The 26,585-nt window shown below is 40.0% G+C and overlaps 2 protein-coding genes across 2 annotated transcripts; one reads left to right on the top strand and one right to left on the bottom strand.

Moving 5' to 3' along the window:
• Window positions 1-7,864: 7,864 nt before the first annotated feature.
• On the bottom strand, window positions 7,865-9,027 carry LOC104437954 (protein LURP-one-related 11). The gene is made up of 3 exons (XM_010051010.3): window positions 8,779-9,027; window positions 8,351-8,578; window positions 7,865-8,254 (listed from the first exon to the last, which is right to left on the bottom strand). Exons 1-3 carry the CDS (start codon window positions 9,025-9,027, stop codon window positions 8,120-8,122), a joined length of 612 nt encoding a protein of 203 aa, XP_010049312.3. The 3' UTR covers window positions 7,865-8,119.
• A 10,742-nt stretch (window positions 9,028-19,769) lies between these two features.
• Window positions 19,770-20,739, top strand: LOC104437952. Its single transcript, XM_010051009.3, has one exon. It carries the CDS (start codon window positions 19,836-19,838, stop codon window positions 20,460-20,462), a length of 627 nt encoding a protein of 208 aa, XP_010049311.1. The 5' UTR covers window positions 19,770-19,835; the 3' UTR covers window positions 20,463-20,739.
• Window positions 20,740-26,585: the final 5,846 nt, after the last annotated feature.

Here is a 26,585-nt window from a genome sequence, read left to right as displayed (position 1 = left end):
GATGAGGAAATTCGCAACATGACATTTTCGATTCACGTCGAAAAGATATGGTTTTATTTCTTGGCCAAATATAGGAAGATTGTGCACGAGTTATCTTATATGACGGCCACCTTTTACGATGATTAGTTTAATGAACTAGATAAGAGCATGGTCATAATAATTGAAATTCAAAGACGGCATATGAAGTTGAACAAGCATAGCATACAACTTTAGTGGAAGGCGACTGAGACTATGCATATAAAGAAGGCATAGGATATATGCATCTACTATAAAGTAGCCTCTCTATACCAGTTGAAAGTATATCATGTCTCACGTGTCATTGATCAGAGACAAGATACTTTAGGGTTTAAAACAAAATTTCTTGTTATGATTAAGTAGGAACCAATTGGACTTTACCAAACATAAATGATCGATCTCACCTCGTTAGCAATTAAGTCCTTATTGAAATGCTCACGATAAGTACATAAATTATTGCATTATTCTCGTATATTTTTTGAATTAAATCATGGACATCACACCTGGTGCTTATCCATGGGTTTTGTTAGGCATGGGCAATAGAATATTTGGTTTTTTGCGTCTAACAATAAAAAAAGTTGTGCTGAAAGAGTGAAAGCCATGTACGGCACTTTCCTTAATTCTTTGACGTCATCGCCCAACTTTTTTTGGGAATGAGCTTGAACTAATTAAAGATATGCTATTTGTAGGTGGTCTTAGTAATGGATGCGATGAAACAGAATCTCCACAATGTTGATGAAGATGGATTGCTGAAGTAGTTGAAAAAAAAAATAGTGAACTGCTTCAGACCCCAAAAAGAAAAGAAAAGAAAGAAGAGTAGTTGACTGCTTTCATAATTTTTTTTCTTCTTCTTTTTTGATAAAAAGTTGAGTGATGGCGGCTAATCAAAGATACAGATCTTATGATTTCTTATTTCCTTGATTCTCGGTTTCTTCATCGGTGCTATTGTATATGCCTGGAACTAACGTAAGAAGACAGTTACCTTGCTAGCCTTCATTTAAATTCTCAGTTCATGCCACAGCATAGGACTTGATGGGCTTTTCTATGTGTGATTACTTGAGATTGAGAGAGAGAGAGAGAGAGAGAGAGAGAGAGATTCCACCTTAGCTACAGTTACAAACATAGGCTCAATGGAAGATGTTAAAAAGAGGGGACAAAAAACTACAAAGGTTAATGATGGTCAATGGATTAGTGAAAGTGTACCAAGTTAGCTCCATGTGAACGATGATAATAAGTTAATCTGTTATCCCATGGATATGCATTATGTTACGTGTCCCATTTGCCTCATTCACCATCAAATTTTCTAAGCTAAATGCTCACGATAAGTACATAAATTATTGCATTATTCTCGTATATTTTTTTGAATTAAATCATGGACATCACACCTGGTGCTTATCCATGGGTTTTGTTGGGCATGGGCAATAGAATATTTGGTTTTTTGCGTATAACAATAAAAAAAGTTGTGCTGAAAGAGTGAAAGCCATGTACGGCACTTTCCTTAATTCTTTGATGTCATCGCCTAACTTTTTTTGGGAATGAGCTTGAACTAATTAAAGATATGCTATTTGTAGGTGGTCTTACTAATGGATGCGATGAAACAGAATCTCCACAATGTTAATGAAGATGGATTGCTGAAGTAGTTGAAAAAAAAAATAGTGAACTGCTTCTGACCCCAAAAAGAAAAGAAAAGAAAGAAGAGTAGTTGACTGCTTTCATAATTTTTTTCTTCTTCTTCTTTTTGATAAAAAGTTGAGTGATGGTGGCTAATCAAAGATACAGATCTTATGATTTCTTATTTCCTTGATTCTCGGTTTCTTCATCGGTGCTATTGTATATGCCTGGAACTAAAGTAAGAAGACAGTTATTGCTAGCATTCATTTAAATTCTCAGTTCATGCCACAGCATAGGACTTGATGGGCTTTTCTGTGTGATTACTTGAGAGAGAGAGAGAGAGAGAGAGAGAGAGAGAGATAGATTCCACCTTAGCTACAGTTACAAACATAGGCTCAATGGAAGATGTTAAAAAGAGGGGACAAAAACTACAAAGGTTAATGATGGTCAATGGATTAGTGAAAGTGTACCAAGTTAGCTCCATGTGAACGATGATAATAAGTTAATCTGTTATCCCATGGATATGCATTATGTTACGTGTCCCATTTGCCTCATTCACCATCAAATTTTCTAAGCTATATGCATGCCACAGATGCCGTAAGTAGATGAACACTGATTGCATTTGAATTGGCAGTCTTTCTGTCAAAGTAAAGTTAATTCACAAAGTGTGACCCTTCTTTTTGGGGAAAAGTGTAAGAAAAGTTTAGAACTGAATCTTTAGGTTAAATTAATATCAATGCAATTGGTTTATAAATTTTTTGACACTTTTTCCACACTTTTCCCCTTCTTTTCGATCTCTTCAAACTTGTGTTTCTTATATGGAAACACTCGAAGAATAGGCAAAGGTTGCTAAATCCCTAGATGTCGTTCAAGGTCGAATTGCTTTAGGTGGTGGCGGTGACTCGCAATTGAATTATTAGCTCATTTCTTTGCAAACTCTTTCATGTTCGTTTACTCTTGTTTATTGTGTAAGTTGCCACATGCTGCTGAAACCACTGCTTCCAGATGCTTTTACTATGCTTACACTTTAAATTTCTCCGCCTACTGTGTTTCTGTGGTTCTTTGTATGGTTAGTTTATCGTGGTGTTATCTTCTGTCTCCAGTGTCTAACACCCAAGTGCTGGCTTTGAGTTTCCTTGCCATTGTGCGCATCATGTTTGGTTATCTAAGTTTTTTTCTGTTTTCTGCTCAGTTGGGGAGTGCAATATTTTTGAAGTTTTCAAGAGCCGTTGACTTGTCATCACCTACCTGTGAATAAGGGAAACTGTCAATCTATGGTGGCTGAAACTGAAACCATGGTCAATGTCCCGGTTCTGTTCTTGCAATTGTAACAGGTGAGGACTTCAATTCTGAAACCGATGTGGAGCTCAGGGGGTCGGAGCATGAGAACTGTACAAAGAGACAGCGTTGAATCCCCTCGGCGCGATGTACATAATCTCTTCTTGAGGCTTTTCCGCAGCACGGCGGTATATACATCATTTGATCGAAATATGAAACTATATCTGAAATAGCTAGTTACTAGATTTGGGTTCCTTTTTAACTATATTTGGCACTTTAACTTATAGAATGGGCTTGGAGATTTTGGAGATTTTGATCTTTTAGCCAAAAGACTATCCATCTGACCCAGATTAGTTAGGGCGTGAGGTCGACAGATGGATCCCTTTAGTCATCAAGAATATGGCAACGATTTTAGGCACATTAAGGCGTTTAGTTGGATTTTTTTTTTTGGTGACCCAGGAACCGCCGTACAGCCAGTGGCCAGCGATGTAAACCTAGGGCCGCGCCGCAGGGACCCACCTCCCACGGCATCGCAGGTAAGTCGCGCAATGGGGGTGAGAAGTTTTGAACCTCTACCCTTTCGGCTGAGGGGTCAAGGCGCAAACCAACTCGTCCATCGCGGGGTGAGTGCGTTTAGTTGGATTTTGCATACTAGATAATGCAACAAGATCTTATTGGTATTTAAATAAGCGAGATCCATGAGTATTGAATGTGTTTGTTAAATCATTGATTAGATTGAGATTACTAAGTGAATTTGGTTTAACTAAAGTAAATAATTCGAACCCGTGGCAATAATGTCTTCTTCATGTAGTTTACTTTGGCTGCATTTGGTAGCCAAGATAAAAGTTGGATACAATAAAAATTTACCTTATCCCTTGTTTGGTTTCAACCTAATATAGAATAAAATCCAATATAAAAGGATATAGAGGGGTGGGATAAATGTGGATATGATTTTTATATCCATAACATAAAAGCAATTATTTTCAAATAATAAACTTGTTAAACTAAAACATTTAAATGATAATTAAAAATAAAATAATATTTGGATTCCAATATAAAAAATAAAATTAACAAAAAAAGTACATGAATATTTTCGTTTTTTTTATTTATATATTTGAATTTCTTTATATTCTACGTGTGTTTATTCAATATCTATATTTATTACTTCTTTAGTTGTATTAGTATAATTCATTATATAATAAGAATTTTATCAAGGAATGATGAAGGGAATTGAAAAAAGAGAGGAAAATAATTAAAAAATAAGTAAATAATAAGGAAGTAGAAGAACCCCAATTTTGAATGAACTAATTTAAATTTGAAACGGATCTTCTTAATTCACTTGTTCTCCGTATCTTTGGTTTATGTTGAAGTTTCGTAACTCCTCTGTAAATATTTATTTACATCAAAACTTCACAAAAACAACAAGAGAGTCAAAGTTCATTCTCCTATCTAACAGGTGCCCTAGAGAGTTAGATAGGAGAATGAACTTATAAAAGGAAACTAAACTAATGGAAGCGAATCGATATTGATATAAAAGCGTGGCAGATCAACCTTGTTATATTGCAACCATTAAATCCCTTTTCTCATAATAATTCAACATTTGTTTATTTATGTTGACTTGTTATTTGTTACGCAATTTTCAACTCCAAATGCTTAATATATTGCTTATAAAAGAGAAAACTCGAAAAAGCTTAAAATGGAAAGATTTTGAAAGAGGCTATATCTGTGCTAGAAGATAAATTAAAAAAAAAAATCAGTAAATAAAGTTCTAAATCCTATCAATAAGATCCCAAAATTTCATTAATACCTGATTTAAATTAAATTTCCTCATTTAAGATAATTTATGAACCCAGTTAAGGCGAAACGATAAGCCGTTTTTGGTTCTCTGCTTACTGGACCGACGCACCGCGGCCTCGAAAGAAGTATCAATGGCGACGCAAGGAGCCGAGGTCGTGGTCGTCGACGTCGACCGGTACGACGTGCCGGAATTGCGCTTAGCTCCGATCGCCGCAACCAAGTCCGACGCCATTTCCGTCGAGCAGTACAACGAGGACAGAGACCTCTACCAGGCAATCGCGGCTTCTCTTCTCCAAACCAGGTCCCAGAGCCTCAACGAGGACGACGTGCGAGTCCTCGACTCGCTTTCTGCCGGAACTCGGTCGTCGTCCTCGCAGAAGCGAAAGAAGCCCTACAGTGGCTCCTCGGTCACCGAACCCGGTCGGTCGTCGAATCCAAAGCCTTCAATCCCGTGAAATTTGTGTTGAGACGAGGACGGGTGGCGAGCTGTTTCGTATCTGCGTCACAAAGTACGTAGCTTTGAAGCTTCACGACAACGTGATGCGAGTAGGCTGCCCCGTTGACGGGGTACTGTAGGTTAATACTCCTCCGGAGGTGTTTGACCGTTGGGGCAATGCGCTGTGCGAAGCTCTGATTCTAGAGGAGGACAGGTTTTACTGCCTGTTTAAGGATTGCTCGGCGCTGTTGATCAAAGACAGAGGTGGCGCGCCTGTGAGGGAATCGGAGTGTCCAAACTGCCGGAGATTATTCTGCGCACAGTGTAGAGTGCTGTGGCATGCGGAGATGGATTGTCGGGAGTTTCAGGCGTAGAATGAGGGGGAGAGAGAGAGGGAGGACATAATGCTGATGAAGGTGGCTAAGAGCAAGCGTTGGAACAGGTGCCCTAAGTGCAGTTTCTACGTTGAGAAGATTTCTAGTTGCTCGGTTGTGATATGCAGGTTGGTTTGCTTATGGCTCTTCCTTGTATATTTCAAATGAATTAGCGATGCACATGCTCGTGTAGTTGTTTGCTTACATGAATTTTCTTTCTCCTTTCGGATATAAAGTCGAGTGACTGTGGCTGATCAAAGGTACAGATCTTGTGATTCTTGTTTCCTCAGATTCTAGGTTTCTTCATCAGTGCTATAGTAAGTGCCTGGAACTCAAAAAAGAAGACAGTTACCTCACTAGCATTGTTTAAATTCTCAGTTGAAGCCGGACTTATTGGCTTTTCTATGCTTGTCATTTTGAGAGAGAGAGAGAGAGAATCCTCCTTAGCCACGGTTGTGTACACAGGTTAAATGCAAGGTGCTTTTCTACGGCGGTTAACAGATTGGTGAAAGTATTCTAGGTTTCTCCATGTAAACGAATAAAGTAAGTTAATCTGATATCACATGGATTGCGTGTCACATTTGCTTCATTCACCATCAAGTTCTCTAAGCTATTTGTATACCACAGATGTCATACACTGATTGCATTTAAATTATCAGTCTCTCCGTGAAAATAAAGTTAATTCACAAGGATTGCCCTTCTTTTTGATCTCTTCATACGTGTATTTGTTATATGGACACACTTGAAGAAAGGGCAAAGGTTGCTAGGTGTCAGTGGTGAGTCCAGTTGAGTTATTAGTTTATTGTTTATAGATGTCTGCCGTCTACTTTGCAAGCTCTCTCATGTTTGTTTACTCGTGGATACTGAAAATTGCCTATGTTGCTGAAACTACTACTTCCTGGTTCTTTTACTATGCTAAAAGTTCTCTGCCTACTGTGTTTCCGTGGTTCTCTGTAGCGTCTTACACCCAAGTGCTGGTTTTGAGTTTCCTTGTCGATGATTTCTTGAAGCTTTATCTGCCCATTGTAATGTGTGCATCATGTTTGGTTATCATCTTTTGACATTTCTCTGTTGTCTGTTCAATTGGGGAGAGCAATATTTTTTTCAAATTTTCAAGAGCCATTGACTTTTGATCACCTATTGTATTTTTTTTCTCAATACCTGTGAATAAGGAAAGCTGTCGATGTTTGATGAGCTGAAACTGTGGTCATGCAAACTCAACGTCTTTGTTCTGTCCTTGGAACAGGTGCCAAAGTTCATTCCTCTACCAATGAGGAGGCAGGGCAAGATAACATGACTACTGTGCGAAGAGTCGGTGTTGAATCCTCTCGGCATGATGTACGTAATCCCTTCTTTAGGTTACTGCAGCACGGTGGTATTTTCATCCTGCATGTGATTTAACATGGAACTGATTCTGAAGTAGGGTTAGCTACTAGATTTTGGTTCCTTTGTTGAGCTTAATATTGCACTTCCACTTAGACAACGTGCTCGGAGATTTTGATCTTTTAGCCAAATGACTATCCATTTGATGCAGATTAGTTAGGGCATAAGATTGATGATAGGATTTTTTTAGTCACGATAACAGGGCAACAATGTTAGGCATACTAAGCCACTTTGTTGAATTTTGCATATTAGATAATTCGGCTAGATCCTATTGGGTATTTAAATAAGCGGGATCCTTTAATACTGAGCATGTGTTTGTCAAAGCATTGATCAAACTGAGATTGCTAAGTGAATTTGGTTTGCCTTGAGTAGATAATTCGAATCCGAGCTTGAAAACAAATGTCCTTCCATCCAGTTTGAACTCGAAACGTGAAGCTCTGGAATTACATTGATGACAGCAGCAATGTCTTCTTCTGGTAGTTCATTTTGTGCTTATGAACGCATAGGTAGGTAAGTGTGCAGACATGGAAATTGCTTCATGACGAAGCTGTCCTGTTATCATGTACGGGAATATTTTATCTGTGGTCCAAGATCAGTTTGAAACGGTCTCGCCAAAGTCAACGATGACTTGCTATTTTATCCATTTTCCGCCGATCATGTCAGAGCTTAAACCCTTCTTTGAAATAGAGTCTTATTGAATATGAAGAACAGTTGCAGACATGGGAAAATGACGCTTGACCTGCTCTTTGATCCGTGTTCTCTCACTGAACTGTACAAATAACGGAAGCCTATGGGTGTGCATGACAAAATTTCTGAAACAGAAATTGATTTCTGGTCAGAAATTGAGAAGTTAAAAATTTTAGCTTCCGATTTTTTCTTTAAATCTATTTTTGGAATAGAAATTTGTTCCAGAAATAGAAAAATCAAATTGTATTATCAAACGGATTTTTGTTCCAAACCTGTTCCGGGGAATAGAGAAATAGAAAAGTAGAAATTTTATCATGCGCGCCCTATATGTCTGAAAATCCCCAAAAACCCGCAAACTGAAATTGCTGGTTTCTTGGATCCAGTTAGTAATTTTCAAGAGGGCGACAGTTGATTTTCCGAACTCGGCAGCAGACCTTGGTCGCTTCAGAAGTGAACTCTCTAAGACATGTTGGTAAAAGCAGAACGCGTGCACTCGTCGATCCCCTCTCTCTACGAGCATGAGGGCGATTCTGTTACGTCACAGACTGTGGTTGAATAGTCCATAAACAACGAGGAGTCCCGTGGCGAGCGAATGATCGAATTCTGGTTCCACGCTCATCGTCAAGACATCGTCCCCCAGGGAAACCCCCGAGCTTGATCGCTTCTCTTTCACCTGTTGAATGGCGAAGTAGAGATTGAGTTCATATTCATACCATCTTTTTGTGTGTGTGTGTGTGTGTGTGAGAGAGAGAGAGAGAGAGAGAGAGACCTCTGCCATGAGACCGCCTAATCTCTTGGTTATGTTGCATGCAGACCTGGAGGTGCCATGTCCTTGAATGAAGTAGTAGCTAGGTCGGGGCGTGTCTGTCCAGACCGTGACCTCGTACAGCGACTCTCTCCTCTTAAAGCTCAATGACTTCTTGACTTGAAACAGCGTCCTTCTCTCCTCCAAGCCAATCGATCCATAGCCCTTCCATGTCTTGAGCAAGCTACATTTCTTCACAGAACAATAAAACATGTGCGCGATTAATAGGGAACCGACGTGATTCGACTCGTTCTAGCTAGACTTCTTTTTCATATCTATCGAAGTCTTCGTAAGGTGTTACCTAATTTCGAGATTGAGGCCACAAACATGCCGACTCTAGACACTTGAAGTGAGAATTTGAGGCGATGTTTGCGCGCGTGATCTTTCCTTACCTTCTTAAGAATGGTGAACACGACCTTCCCTCCGCAGTCCATCAAATAGACCTCGCTGCTTCGCTCGCAGTCGTAGTTATCTACCCTGTAAACGATCCCGCCGCTCGAGTCGAACACAGTACATCCCTTGCTGTTCATGATCAATGACTTCATCCACACGGTAAAGACCTCCCGTTTAGTGGCCTTGCGATTGTGAGAGGTCGCCAGGGATGGGAGATCAAGCGTCGCTTTTGGATGAATTTTAGCCATATGATCAGCTGAATTGTTTCATACACTGCAAGCTCCTTGGAGAGAGCTTCTTAAAGGGTCTTCCCTGTAGCTGTCCTTGTATTAAATTATGGAGGCTGACTTCATACGAAGAGGAAATTCGCAACATAACATTTTAGAATGACGTCGATAATATATGGTCTTGGCCAATAGGAAGATGGTACATGAGTTATCTAAATGAACTAGATAAGAGCATGGTTATAATAAGAGAAATTCAAAGGCGGCATATAAAGTTGAAAAGTATAGTATAAAAATTTAGTGCCAGACAACTGAGGCTGCGCATATCAAGAAGGCATACCGTATATGCATGTATCATAAAGTAGCCTCTCTATACCAGTAGAGCATATATGTATCATGTGTCATTGATTAGAAACAGCATACTTTAGAATGAACCGATCAGACTTTACGACACATGAATGATCGATCTCACCTCATTAGCAATTAAGATGATTTCTCCTAGAGGCGAGGTCCGAAGAGGGTTTTTTTTGGCGCTTGTAGATGAAGGAAGTATATTCGCTATTGAACATATAGTGTGTTGCAAAGTACAAAAAATTATAGATTGGTTTTATGCTAAAAAAAAAAACAAACAAACAAACAAACATTTCATCTTGTCACCATTAATGCGTCTCTCAGAAACAAGGCCAGACGAGCATTTCTTGGCACTTGAGCCGCCGTTCTCGACACGGATATCTCATCCCATCATCTGACTGTCAAATTTAATTCGATGCACAAACCTAAGTGGAGAGATTATATTAATTTCGGACTACGCAAGACTTATGAGCAATGGATGTGTTCCAACGTCGTTCCACGTCTCTGCGTCATCTAACCCTCGGAGCAGCATATGAATTAGAGAGACGAGAGACGCATAGAAACAAAATATATCAATCGGGGCTTACTGTGGGCGCAAGAATAAGTAATAATTATATAGGATTGCATTTAGATACGTACCACTTTTTGATTACCTAAAGTCTTAATCGAAATGCTAACGACAGGTACATATATTTTACATTATTCTCGTATACTTTTCAGATTACATCGTGGACATCACACGTGGTGCTTATCCATGGGTTTTGTAGGGATGCTGACGATAAAAATATTTATTTTTTGTTGAGCAATACAATATGTGCTGAAAGAGTGAAAACCATGGACGGCACTTTTCTTAATTATTTGATGTCGTTACCTAAATTTTCTAGGGAATAAGCTTGAAATAATGAAAGATAATGCTTTTTAAAGATGGTCTTAATAATGGATGCAATAAAATAGATTTTCTTTGATTGTAAGTAATGTCTTTGTATGTAGTGATATTCTTCGAGTAGGCAGGCAAAAGCCTCTTGAATCTTGGGTAGATGTACGTATGCCTCCTCAATAGCAGGCTTCTTTCCTAATTTTCTTCGAGAACAAAAAATAGAAGTAGCCAAACTATGTCAAATGGATACTCCAACTTTTTTCCGACAACACAATATGTGACGAACGATTGCGAATAGACACGTGTCTGCGTATGATTCAATCTTCTGAACTTGCAAATGATAATGCGTGGCTGATGTCGTGAAAGATCGCGGGGTGAAAACTTGCACGTATTCAAGTGGTCTAACTCGTGAGTACTCTTATCCGAGGACATAACCTTGTATTACAACGTTAAGAAAATACCCACTCTCTATTGATGTCGTTTTAGATTGATTCTATTGTAGATGTTAAATTAGCTAATTAGCCATCTCTGGATGCAAATTCAGATGATGATGTCAGAAGACCAAGGAGAGTATCGAGAGGAAGAAGCTTTTCTGTATATTCAGTATATTTTGTGTTATGTACAAACTGTATTTAATTACAGTGCAAGGAATTAATAAAGGAAAGCAAGAAATTGATAAAGGTAAAAAGATATTCCTCTATCTTTCTAATCCTAAATTAAACATAATTTCCTATCTATCGATAATTGAGTATGATCTCAGGAATCATATCTTCCAACACTCCCCCTCAAGCTGGTGGCTTGTAGATGTCCAAGACACCAAGCTTGCTTAGAAGATATGCATGTTGTCTTTGACAGAGTGGCTTAGTAAATATGTCTGCTGGTTGCTTTGAAGTCCTGATGCCCTTTGTTTCGATCACTCCTTCTTGGATTTTCTCTCGAGTGAAATGACAATCAACTTCTATGTGTTTTGTCCTCTCATGCAATACAGGATTACCTGCGAGTTTGAGTGCCGAGTCATTGTCACAAAAGAGTGTAGTTGGTCCTTCGACTCGTGCTCCGAGGTCTTGAAGTAAACCCCTTAGCCAAACTATTTCACAGACAGTCTTGGCCATGGATCTATACTCCGCTTCGGCTGAAGATAGAGATACAGTAGATTGCTTCTTCGTTTTCCACGAGAGTAATGATTCCCCAAATTTGATGCAGAATCCAGTAATGGATCTCCTACTCATAGGGCATGTGGCATAATCTGCATCGCAATAAGCTGTCATCTTCATGTTGCACTTCCGAGAAAGGAGTATCCCCAACCCTGGACATGTCTTCAAATATCTCACAATTTTCAAGGCTGCATTCATGTGAGATTGCTTCGGACTATGCATAAACTGGCTGAGTGTCTACACTGCATAGCAAATATCTGGCCTAGTCATAGTGAGATATATGAGTTTCCCTACCAGTCTCTGGTACCCCGATGGATCTTTTAACAATGGATCATCAGAAGAGGAAGATGTGCCAGTATCATATTCGACAGATGTCAATTTGGCATTTTGTTCAATGGGAATGATGGTTGGTCTACAACCTGATAATCCTGTTTCTGATATGATTTCCATTATGAATTTCCTCTGACTGAGAGAGATTCCCTTATCCGAATGAGCTATCTCAATTCCAAGAAAATACTTAGGTGGCCCTAAATCTTTGATATGAAAGGTGGAATGCAGATACTCTTTAAGCTTCTTTACAGCAAAATTATCATTTCCCATGATAAGTATGTTATCAACATAAATCATCAGGTAAATAGATGACATACCTTTTGTCCAGGTGAATAGGGCATAGTCATACTTGGACTGTTTGAATCCAGCCGCCATAAGAGCATTGGTGAACTTGGCATACCATTGTCTAGAGGCTTGCTTCAATTCATAAAGAGATTTACGGAGACGACATACCTTAGACTCCCCCTGTCTCCGTAATCCCGGTGGAAGATCCATGTAGATTTCTTCATCCAGATCTCCATGTAAAAAAGCGTTATGCACATCCATTTGGTGCAGTGACCAGTCACGAAAAGCAGCAACGGATAGAAAGGATCGAATAGTGACATCCTTTGCAACAGGTGAAAAGGTTTCGTGATAGTCAAAACCTTCTCGCTGAGTGAAGCCTTTGGCCACCAACCTAGCCTTATATCGCTCCACAGAACCATCTGCCCTGTATTTGATCTTGTAAACCCATTTACAGCCTATGGGTTTGCGATGAGTAGGCAATGCTACAATATCCTGTATGATTTTCGTTCGGGGCATGTAGCTCGGCCTCCATGGCCTTTTGCCAACGGGGATCATCTTTGGCCTCATTATAATTAGACGGCTCTCTTTCTTCAGAAATGCGGCTCATGCAACATAAATGTTCTGGTGATAGCCTATCAAATGAGAGGTAAGACGATATGGGATAGCGAGTACCTGGCAACTTCGAGGAACCACAAATGTAATCCCTTGTCCAAGCTGGTGGATGAGCTGCTCGTTTAGAACGCCGTAGAGGTTCTTGTGATATTAAAGAATCTTCTTCAGCAGGGCTTGGTTCTGGGAGTTCATTTAACTGTGTTGATTCTTCGACATGGGACTCTCCAGTTGAGTGATTTGTAGATGTCTCAACGGGTAATGCAGATGATCCACCAGTTGGTCTTGGTAGAGGAGTAGCAATAAATGTGTCGCCCGAAAGCACATCTTCTTCTAATAGGAAAGTTGAATTCCTTGTCTTTTCATCTTCGGGTGAAGAATTAAGAGCTCGGAAAGGAAAAATATTCTCATGAAAGACAACATCTCTACTGATAAAGAATTCCCCTGTGGATGGTGCATAAATCCGATACCCCTTTTTTAAGGTGGGATATCCCATGAATACGCATTCACTGGCACGTGGTGCCATCTTATCCTTGTGTCCGACTGTAGTGGCATAACATAAACATCCAAAAACCCTGAGATGGTTCAAATTCGGTTTCTTGCCATATAACATTTCAAATGGTGTTTTTCCATTCAGAATCCGTGATGGCATTCGATTAATCAAATATGCTGCAGTAATCACATAATCTCTCCAAAATTTTTCAGGAATAGACGCTTGAAACTTGAGGGCACGTGCTACTTCCAAGAGGTGACGATGTTTCCTTTCAACAACACCATTTTGCTGTGGTATATAAGTGCAAGAGCTCTCATGCAAGATTCCATTTAGTGAAAATAAGGAAGCACACTCACCATTGAAAAACTCTCTTCCATTATCAGTTCTAATGCGACGGACTATCCTCCCAAATTGAGTTTTGGATAAGCTAAGAAAAGTTCTCAGGTGAGAAAAAACCTGATTCTTGGACTGCATGAGGAATATCCATGTCGCACGAGAGAAATCATCAACAATTGTGAGGAAAAATCGTGACCCATCATGATGCTCTGTATGATAGGGCCCCCAAACATCTGCATGGATTAGTGAAAAAACACTATCTGCTCGGAAATTACTATTTGGGAAAGGAGCACGTGTTTGTTTTGCCAAAGGGCAGATAGGGCAGTGGGGACAAGGGAATGAGGCACTATGTCCCAATCTTTTATGATAAAGAGAATTTTTGTCATTGATAACATAGTTACACAATGATTTATTGAATTCAACAAACGATAATTTAAAACTGCTGGGGAAATTTATCCAAAAATAGAGTCCTTGATAAGCTTTACCCAAGCCCATCATTTTGCTAGTCGAAAGAGCCTGAAAGAAACAATTATCTGGAGTGAATAGAACATGACATGAATTTTCCTCAGAAGCTCGATTAACTGATATGAGGTTGAATTGGAAGTCAGGTACATAAAGCACATTTTGAAGTGTGATTAGGGGACTAAGAGTCACAGTGCCAGTCATGACAACTTGTGTGGAGTTTCCATTTGGAAGCTGTACTAATATAGGAAAAGATAATTTCTTGATCTTTGAAAAAAATCCCTTATCATAGGCTATGTGATCACTGGCACCTAAATCTATAGTCCATGCAGTCTTTGAGATTGAATTCAAGCGATAAGATGTACCTGTGAAACTCCCGGCTTTATCTGATGCATCTAGCCTTTTCAAAGCCTCCATCAACTCCTGATACTGCTCATGTGAAATTGATTTCTCGCCGGTGACCCAATACTGAAAACCCGTGAAGATTTCCCTTTTTCTTTTCTCCGGTCTCCCATGTAATTTCCAACAATTCTCAATTGTATGGTGCGGACGTTTGCAAAATTCGCAGTACAATTTACCTTTTCCTTTTTGGCTATTTTTGGCAATTGAAGGAAATTTGATGTTGGGCTGAAAGATTTGGGCCGAAGTAGGCCCATATAATTCTGAGTCAGTGGGCTGAAAAACTCGCGACCCACTGACTTCTCACTGCTGGGCCCTTCCTCGCGGCCCGTCTGCTCCAGCGAATCGGTTCCGTGGGCCTGCCGAGAATGGCCCAGCTGCCGAATAATAGGGACCGTCAGATTGGTCCCCCAGATCAAGGCCGTCGATCTGTTCTCCAAGGTTAGGGTTAGGGTTACGGAACCCCCCATTTGCCCCTTTTCTATCTGTGATTCCAGCATTTCGCTGTTGAGGGCGAAAATGACCTCTGGCGGCGGCCAGAGCCATCGCCTCACTTCCTCTTCCGTAGGCCGCCGTCTTCTGTTGGCTTTCTTCTTGGACGGCGAGCTGGTAGATCCGGCCAATATTTGGCATGGGTTCCATCGTCAGAATCTGGGACCGAAATGAAAGGTACGTCTCGTTCAAGATTAGGAGAAACCTAATCGCTTTCTCTCTCTCGCGCATGGTCTTGTACTGTCGCAGAATGGGTTCGGGCCAGTCGAACTTCTCTTCGGCCGACTCCAATTCGTTCCACAGTGCTGACAGTTTATTGTAGACCGTCGCGATACCCATATTTCCCTGTTTCAGATCTGAAATCTGCTGTGTTATAGAGAAAATTTTGATCTGATCTAGTTTCCCATACCTTTCTTTAATATTGTCCCACATCTCTTTCGCATCTTCCGTCGGGGGGAGTCCCCCTGCGACTTCGGATGTGATACAGTTTCCGATCCAGGTTTTGACGAGCTGGTTGCATTTTCTCCAAAAACGGGCCATTCGCTCATCGGTTGGGACCGGAATGGTTCCGTCGAGAAACCCTTCCTTATCTTTTTTGTTACTGTGGCACGCCGAGCTCCGCGACCAGGTCGAATAGTTATTTGGGCCTCGTCGATTCTGCCGACCGATGAGCTTGAGCTCTGGTCCGTCGGCATTCGACGTGTAGAGAGGATCGTCGGGCTCCGGTCGTCCTCCGGCAGCAAAGATCTGGTAAGGAAAAAAACCAGGTGAAAAATTCGAGTAGGTATTCGCCCCTACATTCGACCCGCTTTCTTGACCCGCATTGAAAAAATTTGGGGAAGGATTCGTTCCTCCCGATTCGCCTAATCCGCCCGTCTACTCCAGGCCGAAGGTAGAGCCTGCCCCAATATTGGTTGGTGCGCCTCCGTCGGTCCGCACATTGCCTTGGTAGCCTGGCTGTGATGTGTGTGGGTTTATCCCATGGATCCATGGGTATGGCATCCACTGGTATGGATGGCCCGAAGAGGGCTGCCCCAGATTGAACTGAGCCGGTAAGTTCTGCCAAGGCATGTGTGGGGGCTGGATCTGACTTTGGCTGAGTTGTTGCTCTGCCATAGTCGACACAACAGTCGAATCTTGGTTGCGTGTACTCTGTGGCGTCGCATCCCTTGAAGGTATGTCATCTGTTCTAATGGTAGGGGCTTCTGATATACTCATTGTAGAAAAAAATTTAAAGAGAGGCTAATTCCTTTTGATAACTGTTTTGCAGGGTACAGTTCTTGAAGGCAATCAGATTGAATGAATGAAGAAGTTCTTTTAGAATTGTAGGTTGGTAACAAAGGGTAAAGGAAAGAGAATTCCTGCTGAATGCTGTTTTTGTTCTGCAGTGGCAACAACAACAGACGAAGAAATGCAGGCAATTCGAAAAAATGAAAGCTACGCCAGGATCGGCATGTGCTCTGATACCATGTCAGAAGACCAAGGAGAGTATCGAGAGGAAGAAGCTTTTCTGTATATTCAATATATTTTGTGTTCTGTACAAACTGTATTTAATTACAGTGCAAGGAATTAATAAAGGAAAGCAAGAAATTGATAAAGGTAAAAAGATATTCCTCTATCTTTCTAATCCTAAATTAAACATAATTTCCTATCTATCAATAATTGAGTATGATCTCAGGAATCATATCTTCCAACAGATGATGATGATGATGATAGTAAAAGTTACGTAGAGGAATAGTTAAACAAGCACAGAAAGTAAATAGTGACTACATGGTGAGTTTTACAGTTACATGTTCAATTTAAGCTTTACAATAAAGTGCATGATCAATAAACATAATATCACTAATTGGACAAAAAGAGATTGATTTTCAGTTTGGTCTTTCTTTGCTATCTTTCCTTCATATTGATCAACGCAAGAGATTGCATTTATTTAATTTCCAACCATATGAAACTGATTCTAAAAAAACTTCCATCAATATCTACATGAGCCTATCATTTTCCATGACTTCACCATCATTTGGGTGATTTTTCTATCAATTCTATAATAAGTCTTTTAGAAAAGATTGGGCAATCAAATAAAAGTTCGGTCTTAAACTTCGCTGAGCCTGTCATTTTCCATGACTTCACCATCATTTGGGTGATTCTTCTATCAATTCTATAATAAATATTTATGAAAAGATTAGGTGATCAAATAAAAGTTTGGTCTTAGATTTTGTTGTCGTTTGTGTCCATATCATTATCATGTGATGACGCTATACCTGGCAACCACTAACGAATTGCAAATTAGATTAGATTAGTCATGTGAAATAAATATGATTATGACGTTTAAAGGAAATATTTTACTAATTTTGTGATTTTCAAATTTTATTCATTGGACCCTAGTGGGCTTTCAAAACTGTTGAATTTGGATCTCTGTGCTAAGAATTTTGACTTTTTAAGACGAGTAGCACTTTGACCCTTTATGGCATTGAAGTAAGGGGTCTTCCCCTTGGACTGTAGGCATGTTGAAGGCCATTTAATATTCAAATCAATTTTAAAGTTTGATAACAATTTGTTCCCGAAAACAGATTCGATAAAAGATGATTCTTTTTTATTTTGTTCCCGGGAATAATTTCTAAACATTTTAAACTGTTTGGTAACTATCTAAAATTTCTGATTCTAAAATAGAATTGCGTTTGGTATCGTACTCATTGATTTTGTTCCAAATCAATTTATTTTAATTTTTAAATAAAAAAATATATATATATATTTTACTTTTTCCTTCTTCTTTTTTTCCCCTTTCTCTCATATTCTTCTTCTTCTTCTTCTTCTTCTTCTTCTTCTTCAAGTGGCCGATCGCCGGTCCTCGTCGGGCCGAGCCTCGCCGATGGCCAAGCCGACCTCGTCAGTGGCCGGGCGAGGTCGACTCCGCCATCGGTGGGGTTGGGTGAGGCTCGTCGGGGCTAGGGAGGCTCGCCGGCCCCCGGCGAGGCATGGCCTCTCCAAATTGCGAGGCTTGTCGGTGGCTAGGCGGGGCTAGGCGAGCCTCACCGGGGCTAGGTGGGGCTGGGTGAGCCTCGCCGGTGGCTGGGCTTGCCTCCGGTGAGCTCACTAGACCTCGCCCTGGCTTGGTGAGCTTCCGGCGAGCTTGCCGAACTGGTTGCTGGCGACCGGCGGTGGATGGCGGCGGACAAAGAACCGCATGGCGAGTCAATAAAAAAGAAGAAAAGAGAAGAAGAAGAAGAAGAAGAAGAAGAAGAAGAAGAGTTGGTTTTGATTTTTAGATTTGTTTTCGTAACAAGAATCAATTTTTTTTTATATTCTTGATTCTCGTTCCAAATCTACTTTGGCGAACAAAAAATAGAAATTTGTTCCGGGAACAAAAATTTTACAAAATGCGATTCGTTTCAAAATTACTCCTGGGAATAAAAAATCAAAATCGAGTATTGTTTGGATAGTTACCAAACAGCCCCTTCATGTTTCTTGACCTCCTAACTAGGCCATAGAACTCAAAACTCTTAGGCGCTAGGGTCTTTACAAGCTTCAATTATTAGATATCACTAAAGGCCCATTTATTTCGCAAAAAAATATTGATTTGAAAAACATTTTCTTAAAAATGACCGATTTAATAGCTTAAAATAATTAGTTAATAAAAAATATTTTCATTATCATCAACATTTTATGTCTAAATGTTTTTGTAAACAATGAAAAGATTTTTCATTCATTTATTTTGTAGGTGATACAAATGATATTTTTAGGAAAATGTTCTTCAAATTAGTTATTTTTCGCAAAAAAAAAAAAAAAAAAAGAAAAGAAAAGAAAAGGATCCTAACATTCTAATTACATTTTTTAGATTTTTCAATTTACCAAAATTTTTAGAAACTTATTAAGTTTTCGCCGTGCCTCTCCCAACCTAGAGGTTATTCATATGAATGTTTCATGGTTTTGTTTATTGGACAATGAACTAACTTAGCCATTTGTGGAAACTTTGCGACTATAAAAAGATTACATCCTGTTTCATGATTTCATGTAAGTGTGGTGGGCAACAGCAACATCACAATCAGTTGTGACACTTGGCTCGAATTGGGGGAGGGTCGACGACCCTTACTTGGTTTGGGGGAGGGCCGTGACCCTCATCCCGGATTTGGGTGATGGCTTGCAAGCCCTAACCTATGGTTGGCTAGGGTTGCGAGCCATTGGCTGGGCTTGGCGACCCCAGCCAACCTTCGCTCCACCTTTCTAGCGATGGTGGGGTGGCAATAGCAATGGCCTCGGCTAACTACTCTTTTTTATTTAATAGAATATTATTTATACTAAAAATTAATTTTGGATCAAAATAACGTCGTTTGAGGGTTATAATTATTGTTTTAGCCACTTCGGCAACATGTAGGAGAGAGAAGTAATAATAATAATAAAAAACACGCGTTTGTATTTTCCATTAATTATATTAGATGAAATTAATGGAATGACTAAATTATATCAATTTGACAAATTTTAGGATTTGATGCATTTTCAGAAAGTTTTTGAACTTAATTATACTTTAATGACAAGTTTTAGGATTTTTAATGAATATATCCCTAGGATTTTTATGCGGCAGTGTGGTTCATGTTTGTGAGTCGTTATGGGACTAGCCCTATGGTCTTCCATAATTCGAAAATAACTGGTAAATTTCTCTCTCTCTCTCTAGTCTTTGATACGATTCTCATGTCATCTTGTAGAGAGAGAAAGGCTCAAGCTCTCAAAATCTTCTCTCATTAACATATATATATATTTTTATATTGGGAATCTTCTCTAATTATTCGTTAGGGAAGCCCTCGTTAACAAATCTGTGATTTCTTTCCGGCTTTTGAAACGCATGGGAGGGACAGAAATGATGGAAATGAGTGCTGATAACAGCGGGGCCCCTTCTCCAACCTCGGCGCACTAGCCGTTGAACTTCAAACTCCGCCTTTCCTTTTAACGTTCGAAATTCGCATCTTCTTTATAGAGATTCGTCAATTCCCCATTTCTCAATCAAGCAAGCAAAAGAATCCCCAACTTTCCCATCGAATTCCAGAAAGGAAAAATGTCCGCCGTCAAGTCGAGAAGCTCTTGCTCCTTCCCGAACCTCCTCCTCTCTTGCTTGAACTTCGTCCTCTTCGTCCTCTCCGCCGCGTCCTTCGCTCCCACAATCCTCCTCCGGACGCCCCCGACCTCGCTCGGCCTCGCCTTCCTCGTGATCTCCGCCATGTCGCTCGCCTCCTCCTTCGTGGGCTTCTACTCCCACCTCGCCCGCTTCTGCTTCGTGACCCACGTCTCGATCCTCCTCGCCGCGCTGTCCGGGCAGGCGCTCGGGGTCCTGGCGCTGTTCACCAAGGAAGCGTCGAGCCTGTCGCTGCTGGGGTCGCGGCGGGACCCGAAGGAGGCCAAGGTCCTGGCGAGGCTGGAGTGCGGGGTCCTGACGGCCATGCTGCTGATGGAGCTGGTGGTGCTGGCGCTGACGTGCGCCGTGCACAGCTGCTGGGTGAGGGAGTACCAAGGGCTGGGCGCGGAGCGGGACGCGGTGGAGAAGAAGCGGAGCATGAGGATCGCGAGGGTGCAGGAGGAATCGATGGCGAACGCGGCGAAGATTGCCGAGGTCAAGGCCAAAGAGCTGGACGAGAGGATGAAGAGCAAGTACGGGCAGTGGGTGAAGACCGATTTCGAAGGCTGAGCTTCCATCCTCGGCTCGCTGCAGCAGAAGAAGTTCCTCGTGTCGGGCCACTAGTTGGGCGGCCATCCTTTTTAGTATAGAGGTGTTGTTCGATCTGGCCTCTGCCGATCATGGAAGAGGTTAAACCTTTCATTTAGCCTGAGTCGAATTCGATTGAAGTGCTGCTCTTTGCTGCAATGTCTGCTTCATGAATCTATCTATCGACGAACTTACTTTCTTGTATGTATAAAGAACACTCGAACACGGGAGTATGATATGAGCTTCGAAGATTCGGAAACATCGTGAACTGAAATCACTGATTTTTCGAGATTCGGCTGGTGAGTTTTAAGAAGCGACTGGTGATTTTTCGAAAATGTCAGTAGACCAGAAGCCCGTGTGGAATCATCGATCCGTCAGTCTATCTACGAGCTCTACGCGCTTCTACCGTATCACAGACTGCGCTGGAGACAACGAGAAGTCCCACGGCAGGCGAGTGGTCGAATTCTGGTTCCACGCTTGTCGTCAAGACCTCGTCCCCCAGCGAAATCCCGAGCTCGATTTCTTCTCTTTAACCTGTTCAATGGCGAACTAGAGATTGAGTTCAGGTTCATACCATTTTTGAGAGAGAGAGACCTCTGCCATGAGACCTCTGAGTTTCTTGGTGATGCCGCATGCTGACTTGGAGGTACCACCATGTCCTTGAATGAAGTAGTAGCTAAGTTGGTTCTTGTCTGTCCAGACCGTGACTTCGTACAGTGACTCTTCTTAAAATTCAATGGCTTCTTGACTTGAAACAGCGCCCTTCTCCCCGCCGAGCCAATCGATCCATAACCCTTCCATGTCTTGAACAAGCTACATTTCTTCACAGAGCAACAAAACATGCCTGCGAGACTCTTCTTAAAATTCAATGGCTTCTTGACTTGAAACAGCGCCCTTCTCCCCGCCGAGCCAATCGATCCATAACCCTTCCATGTCTTGAACAAGCTACATTTCTTCACAGAGCAACAAAACATGCCTGCGATTGGTTGAACACCGATCCAATTTGACTCGTTTTCACTCAACCTTTTTCATATCTATGAACTTTTTGTAGCAGGGATGGAATTTTGAGAGTAAGGCGTGGAGCGCCCACTCTCGACACTTGAAGAGAGAATTTGAGCTGATTTTGTGTGTAAATCTTTTCTTACCTCCTTAAGAATGGTGAATAGAACATTCCCTCCGCTGTCCATCAAATAGACCTCGCCGCTTCACTTGCAATCATCGTTATCTACCCGATAAACGATTCCGTCGCTCGAGTCGAACACGGTGCATCCCTTGCCGTTCATGATCATGGACTTCATCCACACAATGAAGACCTCTCGCTCAGTGGCGGTGCGATCATGAGAAGTCGTCGGAGACGGGAGATTAAGCGTTGCTTTCGGATGAATACTTGCCATTTGATCAGCTGAATTATTTCATGCACAGCAAACTCGTTGAAGAGAGCTTTATGAAGTCTCAGACAAATCACAACATAAAAGTTTAGGATCAAGTCAATAATATGTACTGTTTTATCTCTGGCTTGAGTAGATTTTCTTTAAAAAAAAAAACAGTTTCCCATTTTGAAGATATACACACACACAATCTCATATTAAATACAATAAAGGACATAAAAGGAGTGTCAAATTTTCTCTATCTTTACGAGAGATTGTAAGATGATACTTATGGGTTTTGCTTTAGGCCAAATCTAGATGTGAGAATGGAAAAAGTGTTAAAAAAGTTATAAACCTATTGCATTGGTACCAATTTAATCGTAAACCTTTTATTAGTGCCAATTTAGTCCTAAACTTATTGAATAAATGTCAATTTAGTTCTATATCTTTTAACCTAATGCTAATTTAGTCTTTTCGGCTAATTTTGACCACACATTGCTGACACAGATGCTGACATAGACGTTGATCTGCTTACATGACACAACAGGCGTAAACATAGAAAGCTTTCAATTTTTTTTTTCGAATTATTTATTTATTTTTATTTTTTGCTTCTCTTTTGTTCCCCCTTTCCTCTTCCTTTAGCAACCTCGCCAGCTACTAGTGAAGCTCGAGCCCTCACTAGGGATAGCAATCCTCGCTCGCCCAGCGCAAGGCCGCCCTCGTAGCCCCTGGCGAGGTGAGCCTCATTAGGGGCTGGGGGAGGCATGACCTCGCCAAATCTAGGGAGGTCGAGCCTCGCCAATGGCTAGTGAGGTTAACTAGAGGTTGGCAATGTCACTTGCCTGTAGCCAATGGCTATAAGTGACTAGCTAGAGGGAGAGGAAGGAAAAAAATAAGAAAAAATAAATTCAAAATTAAAAAAAAATATTATTAAAGTTATCCATATTAGCGCTTGCTATGTCACATAAGCTAATCAGAATTAATGTTAGTAATATCTAGCTAAAATTAGGTAAAAGAATTGAATTGACACTAGGCCAAAATGTTTTGGACTAAATTGATACCAATAAAATGTTTATGACTAAATTACCACGAATGCAATAGATTTAGGATTTTTCCGACACTTTTCCCGAAAACACTATAGCATATGAGCGATTATTAACTTTGTATTCTCTAGATTCATAGTGGATTTCTTGCAACTCGCTCTCCTTGTGAAGTAAGTGTCGATACTCGAACTGAACTACACAAACTTTTAGTGTCCTTTATTGTTTCTTATTTATTTCTTAGGTGATTTTGCATTGATTTAACTGCAAAATGTTATTAGCTTCCATGCTATATTACAACATATACTTTGGACCTAAGTTATCTTATTTGACAACCAACTTTGACATTGTTTAGTTTAATGAGCTAGATAAAGGGCCCTGTTATAATAAATGACACCCAAAGATGGCAAATGAAGTTTGTAAGTATGGTATAAAAAATTAGTGTAAGGCAACTAATGGTGGGAGCGCACAGCAGAAGCCTGATATTTTCACTTGGGGAGACCGTCAAGAGGGAGCCAGGGAATATATTCAATTGAATTTACTTGCATTCAAAAGTTTAAGCTATTAAGTCATGAATCAACTATGATATATTAATAACTCAATACTATACTAATTTTTTGATATGAGACTTTTCTAACACATCTTGCACGTGTATCCAAACAACTAACACTATACATTTCAAGACGGCATATGGAAATAAAGTAGCCTCTCTATAGGTTGAAAAATTATACTACATAAGATAAGGACGGTATCGGTATTATGACTATCGCATGTCCACTTGGGTGTTAATTTTAAGTTTTATGACTTTTATAGAGCAATCGTCTAAGTAATTTCGATGGCTGAAAATCTGACATGACTAATTAACTTAAATAAACACTTTTAAAAAATTTTGACACTAAATTGATCATTCATAAAAGTTTTGATACTAAAGTTGTTAAAGGTTTTTGCACAAGGCATTTAAAATTGTGCTTGTGCGCAATTATGTATCAAACAACGTGATTAAATGCATTAAATTTTGACACGGTGAGAAATTGAGGTTAAATTGGTTATCCAACATTCCATAGCATCGATCCTCATAGTAGATCAAAGACAATAGTCCATTTCCGTAAGGCTCCAAACTTTATTGTCCAATCTCAAAACTGAGATACTTTAAGGTTTAATATAAATTCTTTGAATAATTGAGTGAGAACAAATCAGACTTTGCTAAAACGGTTGATTCATCTTGTCTTGTTAGCTATTAGAGGTAAGGTTGGATGAGGACTTCTTTGCACTTGTGTGGATAAAGAAAGTATATCGTGTACCAGATCTATCATGTGTCAAAGATCATAATTGAGATATTTCAAAAATTCAAAAAAAGAGTTTCATTACGTTTAGGAACGAACGAACACCGACAACTGTTTTCGTCTCGTCACCAATAAGGTACTCACCTCGTCCACCGATGGATTGGACCCGATCAAAGATCAATTCCAATGAACAATTTTTTGGTCTCTTTTTTTCCAACTGAACATCAAAGTCTCGGGTACCGCAAGCAACTCTGGGACCACCGTTGTCCCGGCGAATGAACACCTAATAAAAAAAGGGGAAAAGCTGCCAACTCATGAGACGATAATGTAAACACGAAACGAGTCGGCATCAACTCTCTGTCCTTAAGCTTTACATGTGTCCTTACCATATTTAATTGGCGGTGCTAAACGAGAGCAGGTAGGGTCTTCCAAGTTGGACTCGACACCATCGCTCATAGTTGGGAAGATGAGAGGGGAGCTCGAGCGAGCATGTCCTTGCCTTCGAACCGACATTCCCAACATGAACAGCATACGCATTAAAGAGACGAAAGACGCATACAAGTAGAATATGTCAATCATGCCTTGCTCTTGGCACAAGGATAAGTAGAAATCACATATGATTGTGTCACGGCCCGAAAAGTTAGTATGTCCAAGAGGTCACGTATTTTCCATCACAAGAATGCCGCTTTTGATTGCCTAAAAGTCCTGATTAAATCCTCACCACAAGTATGTAAGTTATTACATTATTTTCGTCGTATTTTTGGAATTATATAGATCCGTTGATGTCACACGTGGTGCTTATCCACTGGGTATATCATTATTTTATTTTATTTTGTTTTTTTGGCCATCAAATAGATCACAAGAATGCTGCTTTTGATTGCCTAAAGTCCTGATTAAATCCTCACCACAAGTATATAAGTTATTACATTATCTTCATCGTATTTTTGGTGTCACACGTGGTGCTTGTATACTGGGTATATCATTATTTTGTTTTTTTTTTGTTTTTTTGGCCATAAAATATGTGCTGAAAGAGTGAAGACCATGCACGCCACTTTCTCTATTATTATTTGATGTCGCCACCTAACTTTTCTTGGAATTTAGCTTGAGCTATCTAAAGATAATGCTATGTATAGGTGGTATTAATAATGCATGCAATAAAATAAAATTTTCTTCGATTCGTGAATAATGTCTTTACGTGTAGAGAAATTCCTTGACTTGGCAAGCAAAGCCTCTTGGCTTTTTATGTAGATGGACACCTCCTCAAATCAGGTTTCTTTCTAATTTCTTGGAGAAAAAATAATATTAGAAAAATGCCAAACCAGGTCGAATGGAGAACCCAAACTTAATGTGTGGCAAAAAATTGGTCTTTCTAATTGGATAAGTTCGAGTGTCAAACTAGTAAAAAGGTGATTATTCTTATTTAAAGGTATACCCGTGTTTACCACAGTAAAAAAAGGAAAAAAAAAAACTTCTTTTTACTACCAAACACCCTTAAAATTTCAATTGTACTTTTATTAATGACGTTCTAGATCGACTCTGTTGATGTAAGTTGGATTGGCCAATTAGCCATCTCTATATGCAAATTTCAGATGATGATGATGATGATGAAAGTTATAAATCATATGATTGCATAGTGAAGAAAAGGAAATAAGAGTAATTAGATAATAAGTTTTACAATGACATGTTCAATTCAAGCTCTGTAATAAAGTGCATGATCAATGAATATAATATCATCAATTGGGCAAAGAGATATTGGGCTTTGGTTTAGTCTTCCTTTGCTATCTTTCCTTCAAATTTATCCACAAAAAAAAAAAACAATTATCTAGGTGTTTCTTGTTCCAATTCCAAAAGACATGGTTTAACGATGACAAGATAAAATTAATTGAATGTCAATTTGGCCCAAAAACTTCGCTGTTGTTAGTGTCTGCATTGTGTAACATCGCACAACACTGTGTCTGCCGATTGTTATTAGCATGGTGGACCCCTGAAGAATTGCTAATTAGATCATCTTAGTAATGTGAAATGAATTTGATTATGACAATTAAGGAAACGTTTTACTAATTTCTTTGATTTTTGGTCTGCGGCAGGTGAGATTTGATTCACTGGGCCGTGACAATGGGCTTCCAAAACGCCATGAATATGGACCTAAAATGTGCTTAGAATCTAAGGGGCCCTACTGAATGTTCACGCCGCCATCAATTTAATTAGCAGTTTTTTTTTTTTCTCTTATCCTTTTTCTTTTGTTCTGATTTTTTTTCCTTCTTATCTTGATCTGGAGGACTTTTTGAATTTATAGCCTGAGTGGCAGTTTGACTTTTTCATGTGCATATTAAATTAGCGGAGCTGACTTCCCCCTTGCACCTAGGCATGTTGAAGGCCATTTGATGTTCACTTGACCTCCCAACCAGGGCATAG

This window comes from Eucalyptus grandis, chromosome 3, assembly GCF_016545825.1.
Source record: "Eucalyptus grandis isolate ANBG69807.140 chromosome 3, ASM1654582v1, whole genome shotgun sequence".
NCBI lineage: Eukaryota > Viridiplantae > Streptophyta > Magnoliopsida > Myrtales > Myrtaceae > Eucalyptus > Eucalyptus grandis.
This window is presented reverse-complemented; position numbering and strand designations above follow the sequence as displayed.

Bases quoted from the DNA above. Each gene is read 5' to 3' on its own strand.
- LOC104437954 (XM_010051010.3), bottom strand. From the start codon at position 9,027: ATGGCTAAAATTCATCCAAAAGCGACGCTTGATCTCCCATCCCTGGCG. The intron at 8,579-8,778 runs GTAAGGAAAGAT...TGTTCTGTGAAG, and splicing joins TGTTCACCATTCTTAAGAAG to AAATGTAGCTTGCTCAAGAC. The intron at 8,255-8,350 runs GTCTCTCTCTCT...GCCATTCAACAG, and splicing joins TAGGCGGTCTCATGGCAGAG to GTGAAAGAGAAGCGATCAAG.
- LOC104437952 (XM_010051009.3), top strand. From the start codon at position 19,836: ATGTCCGCCGTCAAGTCGAGAAGCTCTTGCTCCTTCCCGAACCTCCTC.